Here is a 20,277-nt window from a genome sequence, read left to right as displayed (position 1 = left end):
GAATAGAAGAGAAGAGAAAGTGTTAATTCTACTGAATCAAGTGCTGCCAAAAAAGATATGTCTTCAGCAGTTTCTTGAAAGTGGCTACTGACTCAGAAGCTCTGGTTGAGTTAGGCAGATCATTCCACCAACAGGGAACAGCCATGGTAAAGGTCCGAGAAAGAGATTTTGTGCCTCTTTGAGATGGTACCACAAGACGACATTCGCTAGCAGAGCGCAGGTTTCTGGATGGCACATAAGTCTGAAGTAATGAGTTTAGCTAAAAGGGAGCAGTGCCAGTGGTTGTTCTGTAGGCAAACGTCAGTGCCTTGAATTTAATGCGAGCGGCAACTGGCAACCAGTGCAATTGTGTGAGGAGAGGAGTGACGTGTGCTCTCTTCGGCTCATTGAAGACTACTCTGGCTGCAGCATTCTGGATCAATTGTAGAGGTTTGACAGAGCAAACTGGAAGACCAGCCAGGAGAGCATTACAATAGTCCAGTCTAGATAAAACAAGTGCTTGGACAAGGAGTTGTGTGGCATGCTCTGTAAGGAAGGGCCTGATCCTCCTAATGTTGAGCAAGGCAAATCTGCAGGACCGGGCAGTTCTAGCAATGTGGTCTGTGAATTTCAACTGATCATCAATTACAACCCCAAGGTTCTTAGCTGACCTTGATGGAGTTATGGATGACGAGCCTAGCTGAATGGAGAAGTTGTGATGAAGTGTTGGGTTGGCCGGGACCACAAGTAGCTCTGTCTTCGCAAGGTTTAGTTGAAGGTGGTGGTCCTTCATCCAGCCAGAAATGTCTGTCAGGCAGGCTGAGATACGAGCAGCTACCGTCGGATCGTCAGGCTGGAATGAGAGGTAGAGTTGCGTGTCATCAGCGTAGCAATGATAGGAAAAGCCATGTTTCTGAATCACAGATCCTAGTGATGTCATGTAGATGGAGAAGAGGAGTGGTCCAAGCACTGAGCCCTGAGGCACCCCAGTAGCTAGATGTTGGGTCTTAGATGCCACACCTCTCCACGACACCCTAAAGGACCTACCTGAGAGGTAAGACTCGAACCATTGGAGTGCAGTTCCCGAGATGCCCTTCATCTTTAGGATTGACAGGAGGATCTGGTGGTTAACTGTGTCAAAAGCAGCAGACAGATCCAGCAGGATGAGGACTGAGGATTTGGAAGCTGCTCTTGCCAGTCTCAGAGCTTCAATTACTGAGAGCAGGGCAGTCTCAGTTGAGTGTCCGCTTTTGAAACCAGACTGATTGTCGTCCAAGAGGTCGTTCTGTGTAAGAAAGGAGGAGATCTGGTTGAAAACAACTCGTTCAAGTGTTTTCGCGACAAATGGAAGAAGAGATACCGGTCTGTAACTTGTTAGATGTGCTGGATTTAGATTGGGTTTCTTAAGCAGTGGGGTTACTCGAGCCTGCTTAAAAGCTGTGGGAAAGGTACCAGTGTGAAGAGAGGTGTTTATGATGTGCGTGAGTGTGGGTACAACTGAGGAAGAAATGGCTTGAAGTAGATTAGTGGGGATAGGATCAAGCGGACAGGTAGTAGGGCGATTGGAAAGGAGGAGTTTAGAGACTTCCGCCTCTGAAAGTAGAGAGAAGGAGGGTAGAATGTGTGCGTTTGTTGGTAAAATGTGTGTGTCAGTTTGTGGATTGGTAAATTGGGTGCTGATGGTGGTTGTTTTTTCTATGAAGAATGTGGCAAAATCGTCAGCTGTTAGGGTTGATGAAGGAGGAGGGGGAGGAGGGTTAAGAAGAGAGGAGAAGGTTTTGAAAAGCATGCGAGAGTCAGAAGAATTGAAAATTTTGTTGTGATAGTAAGCCATTTTAGCAGTAGAGATATTAGCAGAGAAGGAAGAGAGAAGGGATTGATAAAGACCCAGGTCTGTCGGATCTTTCGATTTGCGCCACTTCCTCTCTGCACCCCTGAGTTTAGTACGATGTTCGCGAAGAATATCAGTTAACCAGGGGGCAGAGGGTGTGGCGCGGGCTGGCCTGGAGGAAAGGGGACAGAAGTTGTCCAAGCAGGATGTTAAAGTGGAGAAAAGAGTATTAGTTGCACTGTTAGTATCAAGTGTTGAGAGCTGATCAGGTGGAGGAAGTGTGGATGAGACCAAAGAGGATAGGTGAGAGGGTGAAAGTGAGCGTAGGTTCCGTCGAAAGGTGACCTGTGGAGGAGTGTGTGTTGTGTTCTGAGGCAGGTTGAGGTTGAGAGTGAGGAGGAAGTGATCTGAGGTGTGCAGTGGAGTGACCAGTGTATTGTCCGTAGAGCAGTAGCGTGTGTAGATAAGGTCCAATTGGTTACCTGATTTGTGAGTAGCCACAGTAGATACTCGTTTGAGGTCGAATGATGCAAGCAGGGTGTGGAAATCAGCAGCCTGAGGTTTTTCTAGGTGGATGTTGAAGTCTCCAAGAATTACAAGAGGAGTACCATCTTCAGGGAAGGATGAGAGTAGCACATCAAGCTCCTCCAAGAAACTGCCAAGTTGACCTGGGGGACGATATACAACTACAAAATGGATTTTTATAGGACTAGTGATGGTAATTGAATGTGATTCAAATGAGCTGTTGTCAAATAGAGGTGGTAAAGGATCAAATTTCCAGTCATTTGAGATGAGCAGACCAGTACCACCACCCCTTCCGGTCAGACGGGGGGTGTGTGAGAAAGTGAAGTTAGTGGAGAGGGCAGCAGGTGTGACAGTGTCCTCTGGTCTGATCCAGGTCTTAGTCAGGGCCAATAGACTGAGACCTGAATGACTTGAAAAAGATGTAATGAAATCAGCTTTGTTAACAGCGGACTGGCAGTTCCAGAGACCAATAGGAAGAGAGAATAAAGTATTAGAAGACACCGGAAGGGTATGGAGATTGTTAGGATTGCACCGCCTCTGACGTGTGACGTTTGATTTACGTATGTTAGTAATAGTAGAGATTTGAAAACGCATAGTGAAAAGGAGCTTACAAACAGAAAGATCCAAAGAAAAGTGTGTAGAAGAGAAAGGAAACAACAATAAATAAACAAAAAGAATTTAATACTCAAGTGCTTTGTCGGTGTCCTTGCTCGGTGGAGTCGCACAGGTAGAGTCGCTGGTCTTTACACTCTTTGGTCTTCACACGATGAGGGCTTCTCACGAGGGCAGCCGCGACCGCTGCCGCGGTGCACTAACCAGTTTTATACACACCTAATACCCTGTTAATGAATACAGCAGGCCACGCCCAACTATTTGGCCAGCGAAACTCAGTCACGACACACAAACAAACACACGCGCGTTTTTACGCAGGGTAAGCACAGTAACGAAGAGCCGCGCTAAAATCAAATGAGAAAGTAAACACTCACAAACTGATGTTCTCTCCTGTTGTTCTAATGCTTCTTCTAACAACTATTAGCAAATGCCTAGATTAAGTACTTTAACTGGCTTTGGCCACGCCCAACTATTTGGCCAGCGGATCCGGATTATTTGGTTCCATATACAGTTATACAAGTTAAGTGGTAATCCATTGATGTGGTGGTGGATGACAAAGAGAAACAAATTAAAAAAATCAACATAGACCATTTAATTCAACTTTTGGAGGACCATCCTCCAAAAGTTCCCAAGTGTTCCTCTCCACAAGTCCCTCAAGCACCTGCTTTGCAAGTACCTCTTGGATTCATGCATTCCCTCCATTGTGTCACCCTGCCACACACCTTTCCCTGCAGCATGTACCACTATACCTGCAGTGCACATTTCCATGCATCCCTCATGTCAGATTCCATCCTGGAACATAGTGTTCTGTTCTTTTTAATCAAACACCTGCTGGCCCACCATCTTCTAAAGTCAATTTATGATGCCTGCCTCCAGTCCTGCCACCCAGTCTACTCAGGTCAGCAATTTCACAACAAAAAAAGCTTTTGAAAGTGGATCAGACTGAGCACCACAACAAACTTGCAGCCAATCAGAAGTAGGGGGCTTATACACTCATGATGGGGGAGGAGAGAGAGTGAGCAAGAGGGAGATTTGAAGAAGGACTATTGAAAGAGAGATGGCTGAGAGACATTACAAAAGAGAAATGGTCAGAGAAATATCACTGGAAAAAGAAGGGTTATGATCAGGCAAGAGCTTTAGGGCCCACATTAAGAAAAGCTTTCCAGCACTGGAGAGACCTAAGCGGGAAGGCTTGAAATTGGACACTGAGGTTGCGTTGTTTCTGCTCCATACGTGAGTAACATTGATTTTGAGTGTCATCGTTTATCTGGAGCTGCTGTGCTGCTGGCTACTAACAACGAACTCTTGCTTGTATATACTCCATGTACTGTATGTTCATTTTTTGTTCTTCCTTGTCGTTCATTTGTCATCTCTTTATTTTTCTTTGCTTCGCTTCTGCTATGACAAATTGACATCCACTCTTGCATTGCGTGTTCGTGCATTTTGTGTGTGGTGCAGTGAAGGGAGGGGTGTGTTTGTATGTAGGGGGTGTTGAGTTAATTTCAGATATCAACAGTGTTCAACAATGATTCTCAGAAATCACTTACTGCACCTTTAACTGGCCTTGCACCCCAGCCTACTTCCAGTCCTGCCTCAGGCCATACAGCTTCCCCTGCAAGCACCCTGTTCTTCAGAGATGTGTTGTACAGTATGTATTCTCTTACATGAAAACAATCTATCTATCTCTATGAAGTGTTGCAAGATATATGAGTGGGAGACTTTGCAGTAAAGTTGGCCCATACAAGATCTTTACATGGGATTTGGAATGCCTCAAACCTGGGGAGAAACTTGAAAGTGAGGTTTGTAATGCAGTTATAATGCACGTTCATAAGATATCTTATAGTTCATTGTCATGTTGTTGCTGACTGTACTCTGTTAAATATTCTGTAGGCATACAGTTCTACCTTGCAAGTCTGTAATCATTCTTCTTGACCACAAGTCATCAATGCGTACATGATCTGCCTTGTCAAAAATTATGCAGGCATGGCGTTTATCCTGGATGTCAATCTACAAATATTTGGAACAGGAAGGCCAGTTCAATGAAAAGGGTAAAAAAAAATACAAATCCTGATGCCATTGCCATGTAAGTAATTTTCATGTTCTCAGATAATTTGGTAATCTTTTATTGGACCACCATATTTATACCTGTAGATGGATCCATAGACATATGTTAGACAAAGACCTTGCTGGTGGGGTCAGTTAATGAGACTGACTACTGGACACTCCTCCTTTTCACCCTTACCTGTAAACTACAAAGGCTTAAATCAAGAGTCATTAATTCATGATCCTATATCTTGACAGATTATATATCCCAAGGAAATACAGATTTTGTATTTGAACTCCCTTGGTGACAGCCAAACCAAACTGCTTCACTGCAGGTTGTAAGGTGAGGAAAAATAATAATAATTATTATTAAAAATAACACACTATCAAAATGTATTGCACAAACTAAGTATAACATCACTATAGTTGAACCTTGCTTTGAACACAATGTGTCTTTGTGTTCACTTGAGAAGGATGACAACTGAGCTTTAATTTGTTTAGAGGTTAGACATCAATAGCCTATTTGTCATAATGATGATAACTTGATTTGACCAACATTCTAAAGCATTGCTGCAGAAAACAACTGTTGATGCAAATGAACCTCAAATAACATTTATGAAAGCCTTTGATAATGAAGGTACATGTATGTGGGTTGTGTATCAAAATGATTTTCAGTTTGGTGTACAGAACAACATTCAAAGTGCATGCAACTCCAAGTTCTTGTGTGGTCTTGAGCCAATCTATAATGGTCTATAATTTAAAAGCTATTTTCATAATATGCAGACGACTTTGGGAGATGCAGAATAATAACACGAGAATAATATTGTAAACATTTAAACAAGCAATCATTTACATTTAAAAACCTTAATATTAGTCATTCTTGTGAAACTTGCAGTCACAGAATTCCAACAACAGCTAATTTCTGGAGAAATATGTGAAGGGCTTTTATTGTAGTTGTGTAGTTTTTTATTTTCGTCTTCCTCACTTTGCTGTATTCCAACGCTACCTACTTAATGAAGGTCTATAATCGTTCAGGTACGCAAACTAATCAGAAACATGTTACACAAACAATGATTTATTGAATTAACAAGAATCGAAACAATAGGCTATCTTACCTTACACATTGCTACTATACATTCATTTTAACGGTCACAGCACCCATAAGCGGTGTCAGATGAAAGGACAAAGGCTGCAGATGTATAAGAAAGTTTATTTATTATGCACAGCAATGGATGAGCATTTCCTGAAAATACAAGGCAACTGATGTTGTAAACATTAATTATGCAGAAAATACAAATGACTTTTTTTTGTTCTCAAACATGTTAAATAACTAAAAGAAAGAATAAACATCTGTAGTGTTACATTACTGATGATTTATTTGTGCATCTCTCCTTCAAATGAGATTAGACATTTTCACCAACAAAGTCAGTTTGTGCTGCACAATTCACATAAATGGAAACATAGAGAGTGAATATTCTTGGTCACTAATTTGGGTTGTTATAACAGAAACCCCTTGGCACTAAGGCTGCAAACACAATTCATGGCAGGCCACATATGGCACAAATTTGTTTAAAATAAAATACAATAGAACTCCAAAACAAACTGTAAAAATAATATTTGGTCATGTAATGCACTGTCAAAAAAGACAATCTCTTCAAATATCCTTCAACACAATTCACAAAATCAAGTGTTACTTACAAAAAACACATTTAGGGACAAAATAAAAGTGTTGGCACAATTAAATCCATAAGAATGAAGTAATAACAGACTGTTACTCAAATAGATTTTCATACAGAGATGTATTGCACATCTGTAATACATCTCTGAGACGTCTCCTGTCAGATGTCATATAGACATCTAGGAGATGTCTGTAAGATGTGTATGGTTTAGAATGTATGTAAAACTGCTCTTTCTAAGTTGTTTATCAGATGTACACAGGAGATATTTTCCAGATCTCCAGATCTTTAGCAGACATCTTACAGACGTTCCTGTGCTATCTCATGGTTATCACGTTCTCATGGACTTAACAGACACAGCACACAGCAGCCATTATAAGACTGAAAGTGCACATGAAGTTAGCCATTTGGGGCAGCATCCTTCGAAGGCCTCATTTGTAGGCCGATTGCATCATAGAAAACATATTTAGGGACAGAATAAACGTGTTGGAACAATTCAATCCATAGAATGAAGCAATAACGGACGGTTACTCAAATAATACATGTAAATTTAATAACTCTTAACCTACACCCTATTTACAAGGCATTATATTGCCTTATTTTTTTTGGACACCTAATACATAGTTATTAACACCTGATCCTGTTATCTTACTTTTTGCGATCTTTCATAAACTACATCATAAAATCTAATCCTGTCCATTGGGCCCTTCTTGCATATCTGAGAGACTTTAGCAAATGCCATATATTTTTTGCCAATATCTGTTTTCATACATATTTTAAGGACATGTAAGAAGCTCATAGGACAGAAGGGGTGAGCGATAGCACAGTTAGTTAATAGTTAGCACAGCTATGATCCAGCCTCTTGTTCCTGTCCCAGCGCTTCCAGTAGCAGGCCCATGGGTGTCCTCTTCAATCCTATACTCTCCAACTTATTCTCTAGTTTGTTCTTAAGGCTTCTGAGTCTTACTGAAGCATGAAGTAAGATCACTGCGAGGAGAAAGCATCAGAGGGGACTGTCACAGCGTGATACGGCAAGATAATACAAATACACATTGCTCAAGCTAACAATTAATTCACGTGTACATACAAAGTATTAAAAGAACAAAAACAACTCAAAATATTTCAATGCACTAATGTGATACTACTTTTAAGTGTTAGAAAAAAAAAGACGTAGGCAACAAAGAATACTAACTTAATATGGGGAAGGCAATGCCAAAGAGGAAAACAGCTACTCCTCCCAAAACAGACAGAAGAAGGTAGCTGGAGCCCAAAATTGCAGCCAGGGAGAGCGATGGATGATTCCTCCGGAATCGTCGGATTACCGCCTTGTTTTCAGCTGCCCAGACAAACCCCCAAAACAGAAGGATCACAATTGTTGCCCCAAGGATCAGCTGGAGTGGTTGGAAATATCTATGGCACAATTATACACACAAACACAAAATAAACTGTTATTGTAGTATACTATTACGATTTTTTTATTTATTTTAATTTGAGATAAATATTTCGTATTTTGTGTTTTAATAGACCTATGTCTATATAGCCTATATATATATTATGTCAGTTTTAGTTATTTTAGTACATCAAGTTAAACTAAAAGAGAAATGTTGGTAAAGTGAAGAAAGTGATGAAACTATGGGCCACTGAAAGGAAAGGGATATTTATTTTGACCTGGCATGAGTGAGTAGGTTATATGAGAGCTGTTTGAAAACATCTGATTACTGCTTTATAACTGTCTTGGTGATACCAACAAAACAACGTCTTAATAAACCTGTCTAAGCCATGACACATTATCGTTATCAGATCAAAAGAGAAGTGAATGTTGGCCTAACCCTTTTTTAATTTAGGTCACACTACAAATTGATTCATTTGAGATTTTTTTTTTTTTTTTTTTTTAAACGCATTCAATACAGAACATAACAAAACACAAATGGGGTTAAGGGTTTTAAAAGAAGAGTGAATAGGTCTGAATGAATACCGTTACACGTCACTGGTGTTTCCTTACCCGACTATAACCAAAAATGCCGCGGCGAAAGCAAAATAGTTCGACTGGTAATACAGAAGGTTGTTAATGATTCGGTTATTCCACCGATCCAAGTTACGAACATCAGGCACAGACAATCGAGCCGAACCCAGCAGAAAATCGTCCAAGGTTCTGAAAGGAGGAGGTTGAAAATCCACCATTTTGACGCCTTTGTTGACTACATTTACCAGCATGCATTGCAAACCCACGGGACTGAAAACACGCTGTGATTTATTCAACTCTGAATAAACAGTGTTTATTAACACGCTGACAATTAAACTTGATTGTGACATCACAGCAGATCACGCTTTCCTGAAGTGTATATATATTAACTATTTTGATAATTAATCGCATAATAGTGTATAATATATTAATTAGCCTACTTGTAGCCTATAATACTTGTAGCTATTATGTTCACAGTCAAAGTTTATACTATTGATTTTTTTTATGCTTGTGTAATAGGCTTTATGCCAAGCGTCACGTGACCAAACCGGAAAACGGGTCTCATTGCATCCGCTTGTCAGAGAAAGTGTTAACGGCCGTAAGAACTAACTACGATATCTATGGATTTTTAAGGTAATCAGCTAACCTACTAAGTTCACTTTGTTATTGGTGTTTTATGCTATTTAAATATCTAAATGTTAGTGTGAAGAAGAAAAATTACAAAACTTTTAAATATCAATCTGCACATGCGAGGGACATTGGTTATGCTCATTTTTGCTTGCTCCTTTTAAGTTATCTTGAGTAAAACCGCAAAAAAATTCATGAAGCACATACAAAATACCTGAATCTATTAAGCCTATTAATTTTTTCTCCAAGAGCTCATATCATAGGATTTTATATATTTTTCTCCAACAACTTATATGGTGCATAAAACAAATTCATAAGTAAAAGGGGTTTAAAGGGTTAGTTCGCCCATTTAAGACATGAAGTTGTATGCAATCCTTACCAGCACTATAGTGCATACACACTGACCCACTCTGTTGTCACCTCCCTGGTCAGAGTTCTGGCCGCTGGAAGTTTTTCAATAAAGTACTCCCGGTTATTTTCCGGTGCCACAAAACTGTGCGTTTTTACGTGAAAAAATTATTTGCGTTTCAAAGCTTGATTAATTTACCACACAAAAAACACGCCGGTCAAAATTCATACCTCAGTTTTAATCGGCCCTATTTTCTATCCATTTCTATCAATCCGCTCTGGTGTCAACGTCAACAGTGCATAGCGCGACTCGCTGACAACATGGGTGCTTCTCAATATCCCTCATCGTCTCCTCGCTCCTCCGTCCTCCATCCTATGACCCGGAAACCGATCGAGCTCAGCCATCTTGAAGGACATCTCAATTCTCTAATTGCACCGCGAGGAGGCGAGGATCGAGGAGTGAGGAGGCTTCCAGAGGAGTCATGAGCGAGGATACACAGGTGTACCCTTTGCGGAAGAGTTTTATCGACTAAACATGACGCACGTATCAATTCTCCTCCCCCATCACATCTGTCACAATCATTTGAATTTATACTTTACTTTTGTAGTTTACATAAACCACACAACTCACATATTTCAACAAGGTATCTTGCTTTATTATTATTTATTATTAATTTCTTAAATAAACAAACTTTAACAACATAAGGGCAGATCCTTTGAGCGCTGCTGATGACGCAGTGAAGTGACGTTCGAGTGATCAAGTATTCCAATGTATAAAAAAGCTTTCATTCAATTCCTCCGTCCTCATTTTTTTTCCTTGCAGCCTTCCCTCGCGTCCTACAGGGGGTGGAGCTGAGACGCGAGGAAAGGAAGCGAGGAAAGGAAACGAGGATGCACAAATAAGAAATGAGAAGCACCCCATGTCTGACTGCGAAACTTCTGATGATGAAACCAATTTTAGCACAATGCCAGACGGATCAGATGATGAAAGTAATTTTAGCACAACGACAATGTTATTGATTGCAACACAAAACCTCAATTGTGAGTGTGTTCAATCAAATATTTTTCTCAGCAAATTGTACCAATATCCCTAGCTGTTTTTATATTAGACATCTTTTCACGTGTTTTATAATGGAGTCTAAACATCAGCTTGTTTACCGTACAGTTTAGACATGGGATCATAAAGTTAGTAAATAGTGGTACTGGTACAGCAAAACTCTTTAATTTTCCTTTTCCTCCTTGATTGGGGATGTAATCGTCTTCGCTGAAGTGAGCACTACACACGCAAAAATCCTTTATTTTGGATATTTTAGCTCCCGCAGAGTAGCCGATGGCAACCAGCCAAATCAACAACACGCGCTTGCACCCCCTGCTGGTGCGGTCGACTAACAGCAGATGGAGATTATGCTCGGTAAGCTGTCTCATAGTTATATTCGAAACAGGAAAACGATGGAATCTGAACTTTGATCCCGGCACATCCTTGTGGTCACAGCCTGGGAATTTACAAGTTCGCATCATTGTTAATTTAATACTTTTTACGTCGTTGTCAATCGATTGTGTAAACACTATGGAACAGCAGCGCGGATTGATAGAAATGGATAGAAAATAGTGCCGATTAAAACTGAGGTATGAATTTTGACCGGCGTGTTTTTTGTGTGGTAAATTAATCAAGCTTTGAAACGCAAATAATTTTTTCACGTAAAAACGCACAGTTTTGTGGCACCGGAAAATAACCGGCAGTACTTTATTGAAAAACTTCCAGCGGCCAGAACTCTGACCAGGTAGGTGACAACAGAGTGGGTCAGTGTGTATGCACTATAGTGCTGGTAAGGATTGCATACAACTTCATGTCTTAAATGGGCGAACTAACCCTTTAAATAAAATCAATCAGCTCCATAGTGAATTCCAAGTGATCAAGGACTTTTCAAGTGTGTTTCATTTAAACTGTATGCACGAGTTCCGCCAGTAGTAGGCACTCGTGCAACATAAGCATGACAGACAATCGAGTCCACGGGACAGAGGGAAGTTAGCGAATGAAGGGCATTAAAATTTGGAGTGGAACAAGATGGACCCTTCGCAGCCGTTCCTCCAACTGAGCCTCCAACCAAGCAGCCTGCATTTGGAATCCAGTCATCTTGTTCCTTCCTCTTCCTGTTCTGTGCCATCCTTGGGCTGGGGGACGGAAGAGATTGCTGGAGGGACGGAGGACTTGGCTGGTGATAGGGGCTACTTGTTGATGTTCATTGTAGTTTTTGGCTGGAGATCTCACAACAGCCGAAGCAGTGGATGTTGAAGAGTTTGAGCTTGCATCGCTGCTATCCTGTGATTATGAAAGAAATAACAAATAGTATTAGTCTATTATACAGCTGATGCATTCAGTGTTTATTCACAGATAGACAGAGCTATGAATACTGCATATTCCTACATTGCAATCGCTACGTTGTTGCGTTTGTATTATCTGTAAGCCAGATATAATTACAACCTATTACAAATACGTACATGCTTTTTCACAGAAATTTTATTTTTGCACAAATCAATATGCCATTTCGGTGTGATAGCATTACTAGTTAGCTAGCCTAAACACAAAACAGAGGTTCACAAAGGACATGCATTATTTCCCATATTGTCAAAGTTTGACTCCGTAAGTCGGTGTTCATGGTGTGCCAGCCAAGACAGAAATAAATAAAATGCCGGGACTTTTTTCCCACCCGAATCCCCGAACTTACTTGTCCCTGGAGTTCTTCCATCGCTTGATACATTCGACATACCAAACCGACGTTGAAGGAAATCTCTCTCCGCGAATTCGCTGCCATCTGGCAGTCTTTGTATTCAGCTGAAGAGGAGTCATACAGATGCCTGTATTTCCACACCTTTTCAATCAATCGCTCGGTCACTTGGTCCATGTCCATGTTCGCCATGTTCTTAAAGGACACTTCACCCATTTGCATTAAGCTTTCCATTGTTAGAAACCCAGTCATACTATTGAATGGTCGTGCAACACTCTCTCATTTTCCCCTGAGATGAGAGAAATCCACTATTTACCTTTTTCACTTCCTCCTACAATGACGCAAAAATCGTCATTTTACGTCATTGTAGGAGGAAGTGTAAGAGGGGGGGATTTCTGTAAAGACTACAGCACTAGTTCCCACCCTTTCAAACCCGCCCATAGGGGGTTGGACCTAATGCGCTAACAGAGCTATCACAGATCAGTGGGTGGGACTTCACTTGCAGATACTGAAATCAATATCAGCCATCTTGTTTATAAGCTAAGCTAACAAGCGCTGTGGAGATAGGAAGTTACGACAATGACGGAAGAAACTAAACATGATATGGAAGAATAGGATTTTGAAATTCTGCTGCTCGAATCCGATGTTCGTGGCTATTTTTACGAGCCGCAATATAGTGAAGAGCAGCTGAGGCTGATGGAAGAACAGGAGGCGGCTGCTGCGGCGGCGGCTTCTGCAGCCGAGTCAGAAGACCTGCCTGTCGTGGACGAGGAGCCCGGACTGGCTCGAGCTGGGCGGACTGCTGGTGCCTGTGCTCTCGCTGTGCGCTACGGACACAGATAGAGTCCGTCTGCTGCAGAGAATTCCAACGATGGCAATTTCTCCTGGACAAAATCTCTGAATCAGACGAGCACACGGACGTTTGTGTTGTGATGTGAACCATCCTAGTTTCGCACCGCATATGTTCTGACTGAGCATCCAGGTATCATGCAATAATTCACCATATAGAAAGAAATACAAACGAGGAGTAATTCACTAATGAGTTTGCCAATGTAACGGGTTCGTTGTTGTGGGAAGAAGGAGGCGGAAACCGGCGAACATTTAAACATTTTAATAGTAAAATAAACAAATACAAAACAAAAGTATAAGCCAGCTGGCCACACACAACAGAAACAAAACAAAACATAAAATCAGGCCTGTTCCTTTTATGCCTCCGCTCCTCCGTGAGAGATATGAGACCGCTGCGTCTCACAGGTGTCATTCATTATCACTCACGCCACCGGCCTCGCGCCATCCTCTTACGTCCCTCGCCCTCGTCCTGCTCGCCACAGCCAACTAACTAGACATTTTGTGTGAAATGAATTTCAAACTCTTTTGGCAGCTAGCCTTGTAGACGGAAGAGTGATTTCTTTTCTCTGATGTTTGCGCTGTTCTGGATTAGTGGGAGTGGCTTGCGGAGCTGTGCAATGTGGTGCATTGTGGGAGTTGTTGTCTTACATACAAATGCGCCCAAAAGTTATTTTCTGTCTTTTCTCGGTCAAGAGGGCACCAAATTCAAAATTTCTTTTACATTTCGACTACATATATGACCCACTTTCAATAAAGATTAATGTTGAAATGGGTGAAGTGACCCTTTAACTAAACTTATGCCAAATGGCGGGCGGCGCAGAAGAACACGCCGGAAATGGCGTGTATGGTACACACCTATGCGTAGGCCACGCCGTACCTACTTTTTTTGTGCTGTCATGCAAGATATGTAAATGTTTTCACCAAATTGAAAGATTTAGAAATATGATTTTTTTCTGGAGTATTTTGTATGCATGTACTGCTTTGTCATATTTTCTATGATCGCACCCCTGTCTTAATATTTTTTAAGTGTTTTCTTTTTCCTGTTGTTTTAAGACAATTCTGGAGAAAATGGGCTTGCTGGGGAAGGTCACTCCCTTGGCCTTGCAGGCCAAAAAAAAATGGGATTACTTAAAAAAAAGTAAGCTAATTGTTAATTTAACAATTAACACTTGTGTTCCAATTCGGACACTGCATTAAGTTAATTGAGACATCTTTGCTTAAATTTATTGTGCTTCTGCTGTTGTTGTTGTTAACAACATCCATGGTTTATTTGCACTGTCTTGGGATTTTAAGTGTCTTGGGCCAGTTGAGGGGGTGAGTGAGAAACCCACAGGTTCAACTTGGCCGTGGTTTGTCCAGCACCAGCCAAGAGAAAAAGAGGCAGAGAGGATGAGCTAATCGAGCTAATTAGGAAGGACATGAAGTTTCAGTGAGACAGAGGAGAGGAGATCACAAGAGAGCAGGGAGAGAATGGACAGACTGTTTTCTATTCTTGAGAGAATAGTTGAGAAATAAAATTGATGTAATTGAAAATTGATAAATGAATCAATTTTTCTATAGATTATTTTTTTAAATGTCACTTAAAATTTGTAAATAAATGAAATAAGTAATTTCTGTACACTGTGGTGATTAGGTGTGTTTCTTATGATTGTCCTCTAGATGGCGGTAGTATCAAACATACAGTTAGCAGTTACCCAAGGATGTAAAAGAAGCACAAGGAAGTGATAGAGAGAGCTAAGTGGTGTTTAAGTTGAGTGTTCTGAGAATAAAGAGGCAACACGCCAGTTCAAACATTTATTTGTTCAGAGTGTTTAATTAATCAATAAACACTACAAGGTACCAGGAGTGAACTGTCCTGTGATACAACAAAGATGGATGCTGTCAAACCACCGGAATCTCTGAAACTCACTGGGAGTGTTGATAACAGTTGGTGGACATTCAAGCAGCAATTCATGCTATATGCAAGCTGTTGGTCTGGATGGTGAGTCGGACTCAAGGAAAATAGCGTTGCTCTTGACAGTTGCTGGACCTCAAGCGATTGAAGTATACAATACTTTTACGTTTGCGGCCGCTGCGGACAGAGAAAAATATGATGAGGTCATAAAGAAATTTGACGAGCACTGCTCACCCAAAAAAAATTAAACATATGAAAGGTATGTGTTCCGTTCACGCACTCAATCTCAGGGAGAAAGTTTTGACTCATTCTTGACTGACTTGAAGCTAAAGGCAAAAACATGCAACTTCGGAGTCTTGGCTGAATCAATGATCAGAGATCAAATTGTTTTTGGAATTGATGACAAGAAAATAAGAGAAAGATTACTCGGAGAAACGGAGCTGACATTAGAAGGTCCTTTTGTCATGCGAGTGAGCTTGCTCTGTTGCATTCTAGAACTTTCACCGATAAAGGCACCACAGGTGCTGACTGTCCAGTAGTTGGCGCTGTTACTCATAAAATGAAAAGGCAGAGTCAAAAAGCTGTACCAAAGACATGCACAGATTCATTCTGCTGTAAAAGATGTGGCTCAAAGCATCAGCCCGAACAATGCCCAGCTATGGAAAGCAATGTCCAAAATGCAAAAGCATGAACCACTTCGCTAAGCAGTGTTTTTCAAAGAATAAAACAAAGCAAATCAACGTTTGTGCATGTTATGGATGAGATAGAATTGTCAGACACTTTCTTTGTTGGCATGATGGTGACACAGAAAGTAATCAGCAAACACGCGAAGAAAATGAAAGAGATGACTCTGATGTGAACTATGTATCTAAAGACAAATGGATTGTGTCACTCCAAGTCAATGGAACCATTGTGCTGCTTAAACTTGATACAGGAGCGAAGGCCAATCTCATAAGCATAAGTGACATAAAGGAAATGAAAATCAAGCCCCAGATAAAAAGAAACATTGTGTCGCTCAAAACCTATGTGTCAAGAACAAAACTCATCACCTGCTCTTTGTTGTAGTTCCAGATAATCTTCAGTCTCTCCTTGGTGACAAAGCCTGCGATGAATTAGGACTGGTAAAAAGAGTGTACTGCATCAATAGTCATGGTGTAACAGCAACACAGCAGGAAACTACAGATAACATTGTTCGCAGATTTGATGATGTGTTCAAGGGACTGCGGGAGCTCTACCATTCATTAACAAAATTCAGCTCAAAGAAGATGCTCACCCTGTAGTTCACGCTCCGAGAAGGGTTTCCACGCCACTGAAAGAGAAACTAAAAAAGGAGCTTGATAAGATGACAACTCTAGGAGTAATTAAGAAAGTGGAGGAACCCACAGACTGGGTGAAAAGTGGTGATCTGAGAGTATGCATTGATCCTCGAGACTTGAATGCAAGCTTAAAAAGGGAGCACTACCAGATTCCCAAACGTGAGGAGATCACGAGTGAAATGACTGGTGCTCAGTATTTCAGCAAGTTGGACGCTTTACAGGGATTCTGGTAATTGAAGCTCCATGAAGACAGTACCAAGTACTGCACGTTCACTACACCATTTGAACGGTATTCATTCCTTCGTCTACCCTTTGGCATTATTTCAGCCTCAGAAATCTTTCATCGTGCCATGGAGCATATCATAGAAGGACTGGAGGGAGTCCGTGTATATGTCAATGACATAGTGGTTTGGGGATCCTCATTGCAGGAACACAATCAGAGACTTTTCCAGCTACTTCAAAGAGTTCGGAAATATGGACTCAAGTTAAACAGAGCCAAATGTCTGTTTGGTGTCACTGAAATGACCTTTCTAGGTGACAAGTTGTCTGGATGTGGTGTTGAACCTGGCAAAAGCAAAATTCAGGCAATTCTGGACATGCAGAGTCCTGGGGACAAAAAAAGGTGTGCTGGGGATAATGGGAAAGGTAAATTTCATTGGCAAATTCATTCCAAACCTCTCTGCAAAGACTGCGAGCCTCAGGGAGCTTTTGAATCATAAAAATTAGTTCAAGTGGACAAGTAAGCATGAGCATGAATTGAAATTGCTCAAGTCAACACTGACAAAAGCACCAGTTCTTACCTACTTTGATTCCTCTATCAAAATCTCCATGGATGCGTCAAAGGATGGTCTAGGCGCAGTCTTGCTCCAAGCAGATGTTGACGGCTGGAAACCGATAACCTATGCCTCTAGGATGATGACACAATCTGAGTTCTCCAGGCTGTAATTCAAAATCTGAACAATGTCTGGGTCAAAAGTTCCTGCCCGCAATTCTACAATGTTAGAGCTGAGCTCAGTGTGGCAAATGGCATTCTTCTGAGACGGGACAGAATAGTTGTTCCACAAGTTCTGAGAAAAGAGATGCTTTCCAGGATACACAAGGGACATCTTGGAATGGAGAAATGCAAACGGAGATCCAGGGATTCAGTCTATTGGCCTGGAATAAATTCTGACATTGAAAAACTGGTCAGTACTTGTGAAGTTTGTCTGAAACATCAAAACAAGCAAGCAAGAGAACCAATGATCATAACAGACTTACCTCAGTATCCTTGGAAGAAAGTAGGTACCGATCTGTTTCATTTCCATGGTAAAGAATACTTGCTGGTAGTGGATTACTTTTCTAGTTTTCCAGAAATAGCCCTGCTGTCTAACTCCTCAAGTGCATGTGTGATACAGCAGATGAAGTCATTTTATGCCAGGCTTGGCATTCCTCTGGTAGTAGTGAGTGACAACAGCCCATGTTACAATTCAAAGGAATTTCAGGACTTTGCTGCTCACTATGATTTCAGACACGTGACCTCAAGTCCCCATCATGATCAATCTAATGGGAAGGCAAAAAAAGGAGTGCACATTGTGAAGCAATTGTTGAAGAAAGCATCTGAAGGAAAGTCAGATCGATATTTAGCTCTTCTGAGCTATCGAGCAACACCTCTGGAACATGGTGCATCTCCTGCAGAGCTCTTAATGAATCGCAAGATAAGAACGACACTTCCCTGCAGGATTGACACAAAACGAGACACGATGAACAGCGCAGACAGAAAAAGAAGGCTCTTCAAAAGAGACAAAAAACAAGCTATGACAAGCTAACTAAAATGCTGAAAGTGTTCAAAGATCGATGTCATCAAAAAAAGTCATCAAAAAATGACATCGTGAGAGTGGCAGATACCAAATGCTGGGACAAGAAAGCTGTTGTTTTGGAAGAAGTGAATCATATGTTGTCAGAACAGAGAATGGGCAGGTGCTTAGGAGAAATCGCAGAAGTCTTCTTAAGACGCAAGAAACGAACCAAACACTGACTGACATTAAAGAAGAAGAAGTTCTGGTCTCACCTGAAGATGAACACCACCAAGCAGGCAGTCTTCTTCATCATCTTCCATTTCCCTGGACAATGGTCAATCTGCAGAAACAAATGACTCTCCTATAATAAGAAGATCATCACGCATAATAAAGAAACCTGATCGACTTAATTTGTAAATAACTCTGCCCACTCACATTTGAAATGTGCTAAACAAATGTGTTGCTTTGAAATTTCTGTTTAGTTTCAAATGGATAATTGTGTGACATTGTTTCCATTGGTTTATGCGTTTCAGTTTATATTTTTCTTCCTAAAGAAAAGGTTATGTGGGTATGTGGTGATTAGGTGTGTTTCTTATGATTGTCCTCTAGATGGCGGTAGTATCAAACATACAGTTAGCAGTTACCCAAGGATGTAAAAGAAGCACAAGGAAGTGATAAAGAGAGCTAAGCTGGTGTTTATTAAAGTTGAGTGTTCTGAGAATAAGGAGGCTACACGCCAGTTCAAACATTTATTTGTTCAGTGTCCAGCAATAGTGGCGACGGGACTCATGTCTTCGTTCCCCCCTTCAGGGAACAAGGGTTAAATACGTAACCAAGACCTTCCCTTTCAGTTCGGTCACGTTCGACGTGAGTCGGGCGTATCGTACTGATTGGGATCCCAATTAACACTCACGTCTTCGTTCCCTCCTTCAGGGAACAAGGGTTAAATATGTAACCGAGACCTTCCCTTTCAGTTCAATCACGTTCGACATGAGTCGGACGTATCGTACTGATTGGGATCCCAATTAACACGCCACCTAGTGCTACCACCTTCCAGTGCCTAGCAAAAGCCTCCTGATACCCCCCCCCCCCCCCCCCCAGCCCCCCCACCTCCCCCACTTCCCCCCGCCTATTGAGGCAGAGATGGGACATGGCTTAGTCAGGGAAGTCCACTGCTGTTCCGCATGACCCACTCAGACAGACTTGGATAACACTGGGAAAGCGTGCCCTTTAAGTGCTCCTCCATAGGGAGGTATCATGTGGAGGCACATATGGACTGGCCGTTTCCAGGCAGTACAACATATGGAATGTCACTGAGGTGGCTCCGGCCTAAGCAGAATACACATATGGGCAATGTTCCCTCTAAGCTGCGCGCGTGCGCGGCCGCGCACTTCTGATGCCTCGGCCGCGCACTTCTGAAGCGGCGGTGCGCAGAAAAGAATAAAATGCCACGCAGATGACTGACGCGAAATGTGTGGGGAAATCCATTTGATTTTAGTTTAAGTGAGAAATAATTGCAGTGCTCTGGTCAACCGCTATAGAGTGAAAACTGGTGAATGCAGTTTACAGGTTTCATAGAAAGATGATGTGAGCGCGTGTGATTGGCAGTGAGTCGTGTGTGCGGACCAAATAGCTCAATACGAGAGGCAACGATAAACTCATAGACGTGCAATAAAATCACATCATCATGTTTTAAAGAAGAGTGGTTTGATTAAAGTGGTGGAAATAACGGTTGATGAACACAGAACGGTAACAATTACACACCCACCCGCGTGCAAACTCAAAATACATTAGTTTAAATAGATGTTTTTGTGTGTGGGGGAGTTTCAGGCATGGTTAGATTATAAAAGAGTTCACATTCACTTTTCTTGAAAATATTTAGCTAGATCTATTTAAATGCTTCAGTTTGTTTTCATATTAAAATAATATAATATGTAAACAAATTGAAGCATTTAAACTGATATATTATATCACTTCAAATACTTGAATTCGTTTTTTTATATTATATTATATTAGGCCTATATTTTATTATATTATAATCCTAAATAAAGAATCTCACAAGGGTATTGTTTAGGGCTCCTTGCCATTAAAAGGTTTGAAACCCCCTGCTAAA

The 20,277-nt window shown here is 41.3% G+C and overlaps 1 protein-coding gene and 1 long non-coding RNA gene across 2 annotated transcripts; both read right to left on the bottom strand.

Moving 5' to 3' along the window:
• Nucleotides 1–7,407: 7,407 nt before the first annotated feature.
• Nucleotides 7,408–8,882, bottom strand: praf2 (PRA1 domain family, member 2). Its single transcript, XM_056246702.1, has 3 exons — nucleotides 8,669–8,882; nucleotides 7,859–8,076; nucleotides 7,408–7,653 (listed from the first exon to the last, which is right to left on the bottom strand). The coding sequence occupies exons 1-3, from the start codon at nucleotides 8,878–8,880 to the stop codon at nucleotides 7,514–7,516; spliced, it is 570 nt and encodes a 189-aa protein (XP_056102677.1). The 5' UTR covers nucleotides 8,881–8,882; the 3' UTR covers nucleotides 7,408–7,513.
• A 6,118-nt stretch (nucleotides 8,883–15,000) lies between these two features.
• LOC130081819 (uncharacterized) lies at nucleotides 15,001–16,468 on the bottom strand. The gene is made up of 3 exons (XR_008806718.1): nucleotides 16,347–16,468; nucleotides 16,123–16,175; nucleotides 15,001–15,250 (listed from the first exon to the last, which is right to left on the bottom strand). It is a non-coding gene; the product is annotated as an uncharacterized LOC130081819 (long non-coding RNA).
• Nucleotides 16,469–20,277: the final 3,809 nt, after the last annotated feature.

The sequence above is a fragment of the Rhinichthys klamathensis genome, unplaced genomic scaffold (assembly GCF_029890125.1).
Source record: "Rhinichthys klamathensis goyatoka isolate OS25496 unplaced genomic scaffold, OSU_Roscu_1.1 h1tg000040l_1, whole genome shotgun sequence".
In the NCBI taxonomy this organism is placed as follows: Eukaryota; Metazoa; Chordata; class Actinopteri; order Cypriniformes; family Leuciscidae; genus Rhinichthys; species Rhinichthys klamathensis.
The sequence above is the reverse complement of the archived record's forward strand: the minus strand, read 5'-3'. Positions and strand labels throughout refer to the sequence as shown.

Bases quoted from the DNA above. Each gene is read 5' to 3' on its own strand.
- praf2 (XM_056246702.1), bottom strand. From the start codon at position 8,880: ATGCTGGTAAATGTAGTCAACAAAGGCGTCAAAATGGTGGATTTTCAA. The intron at 8,077-8,668 runs GTAAGGAAACAC...ATTGTGCCATAG, and splicing joins GCATTTTTGGTTATAGTCGG to ATATTTCCAACCACTCCAGC. The intron at 7,654-7,858 runs GTTAGTATTCTT...TTCTCCTCGCAG, and splicing joins CATTGCCTTCCCCATATTAA to TGATCTTACTTCATGCTTCA.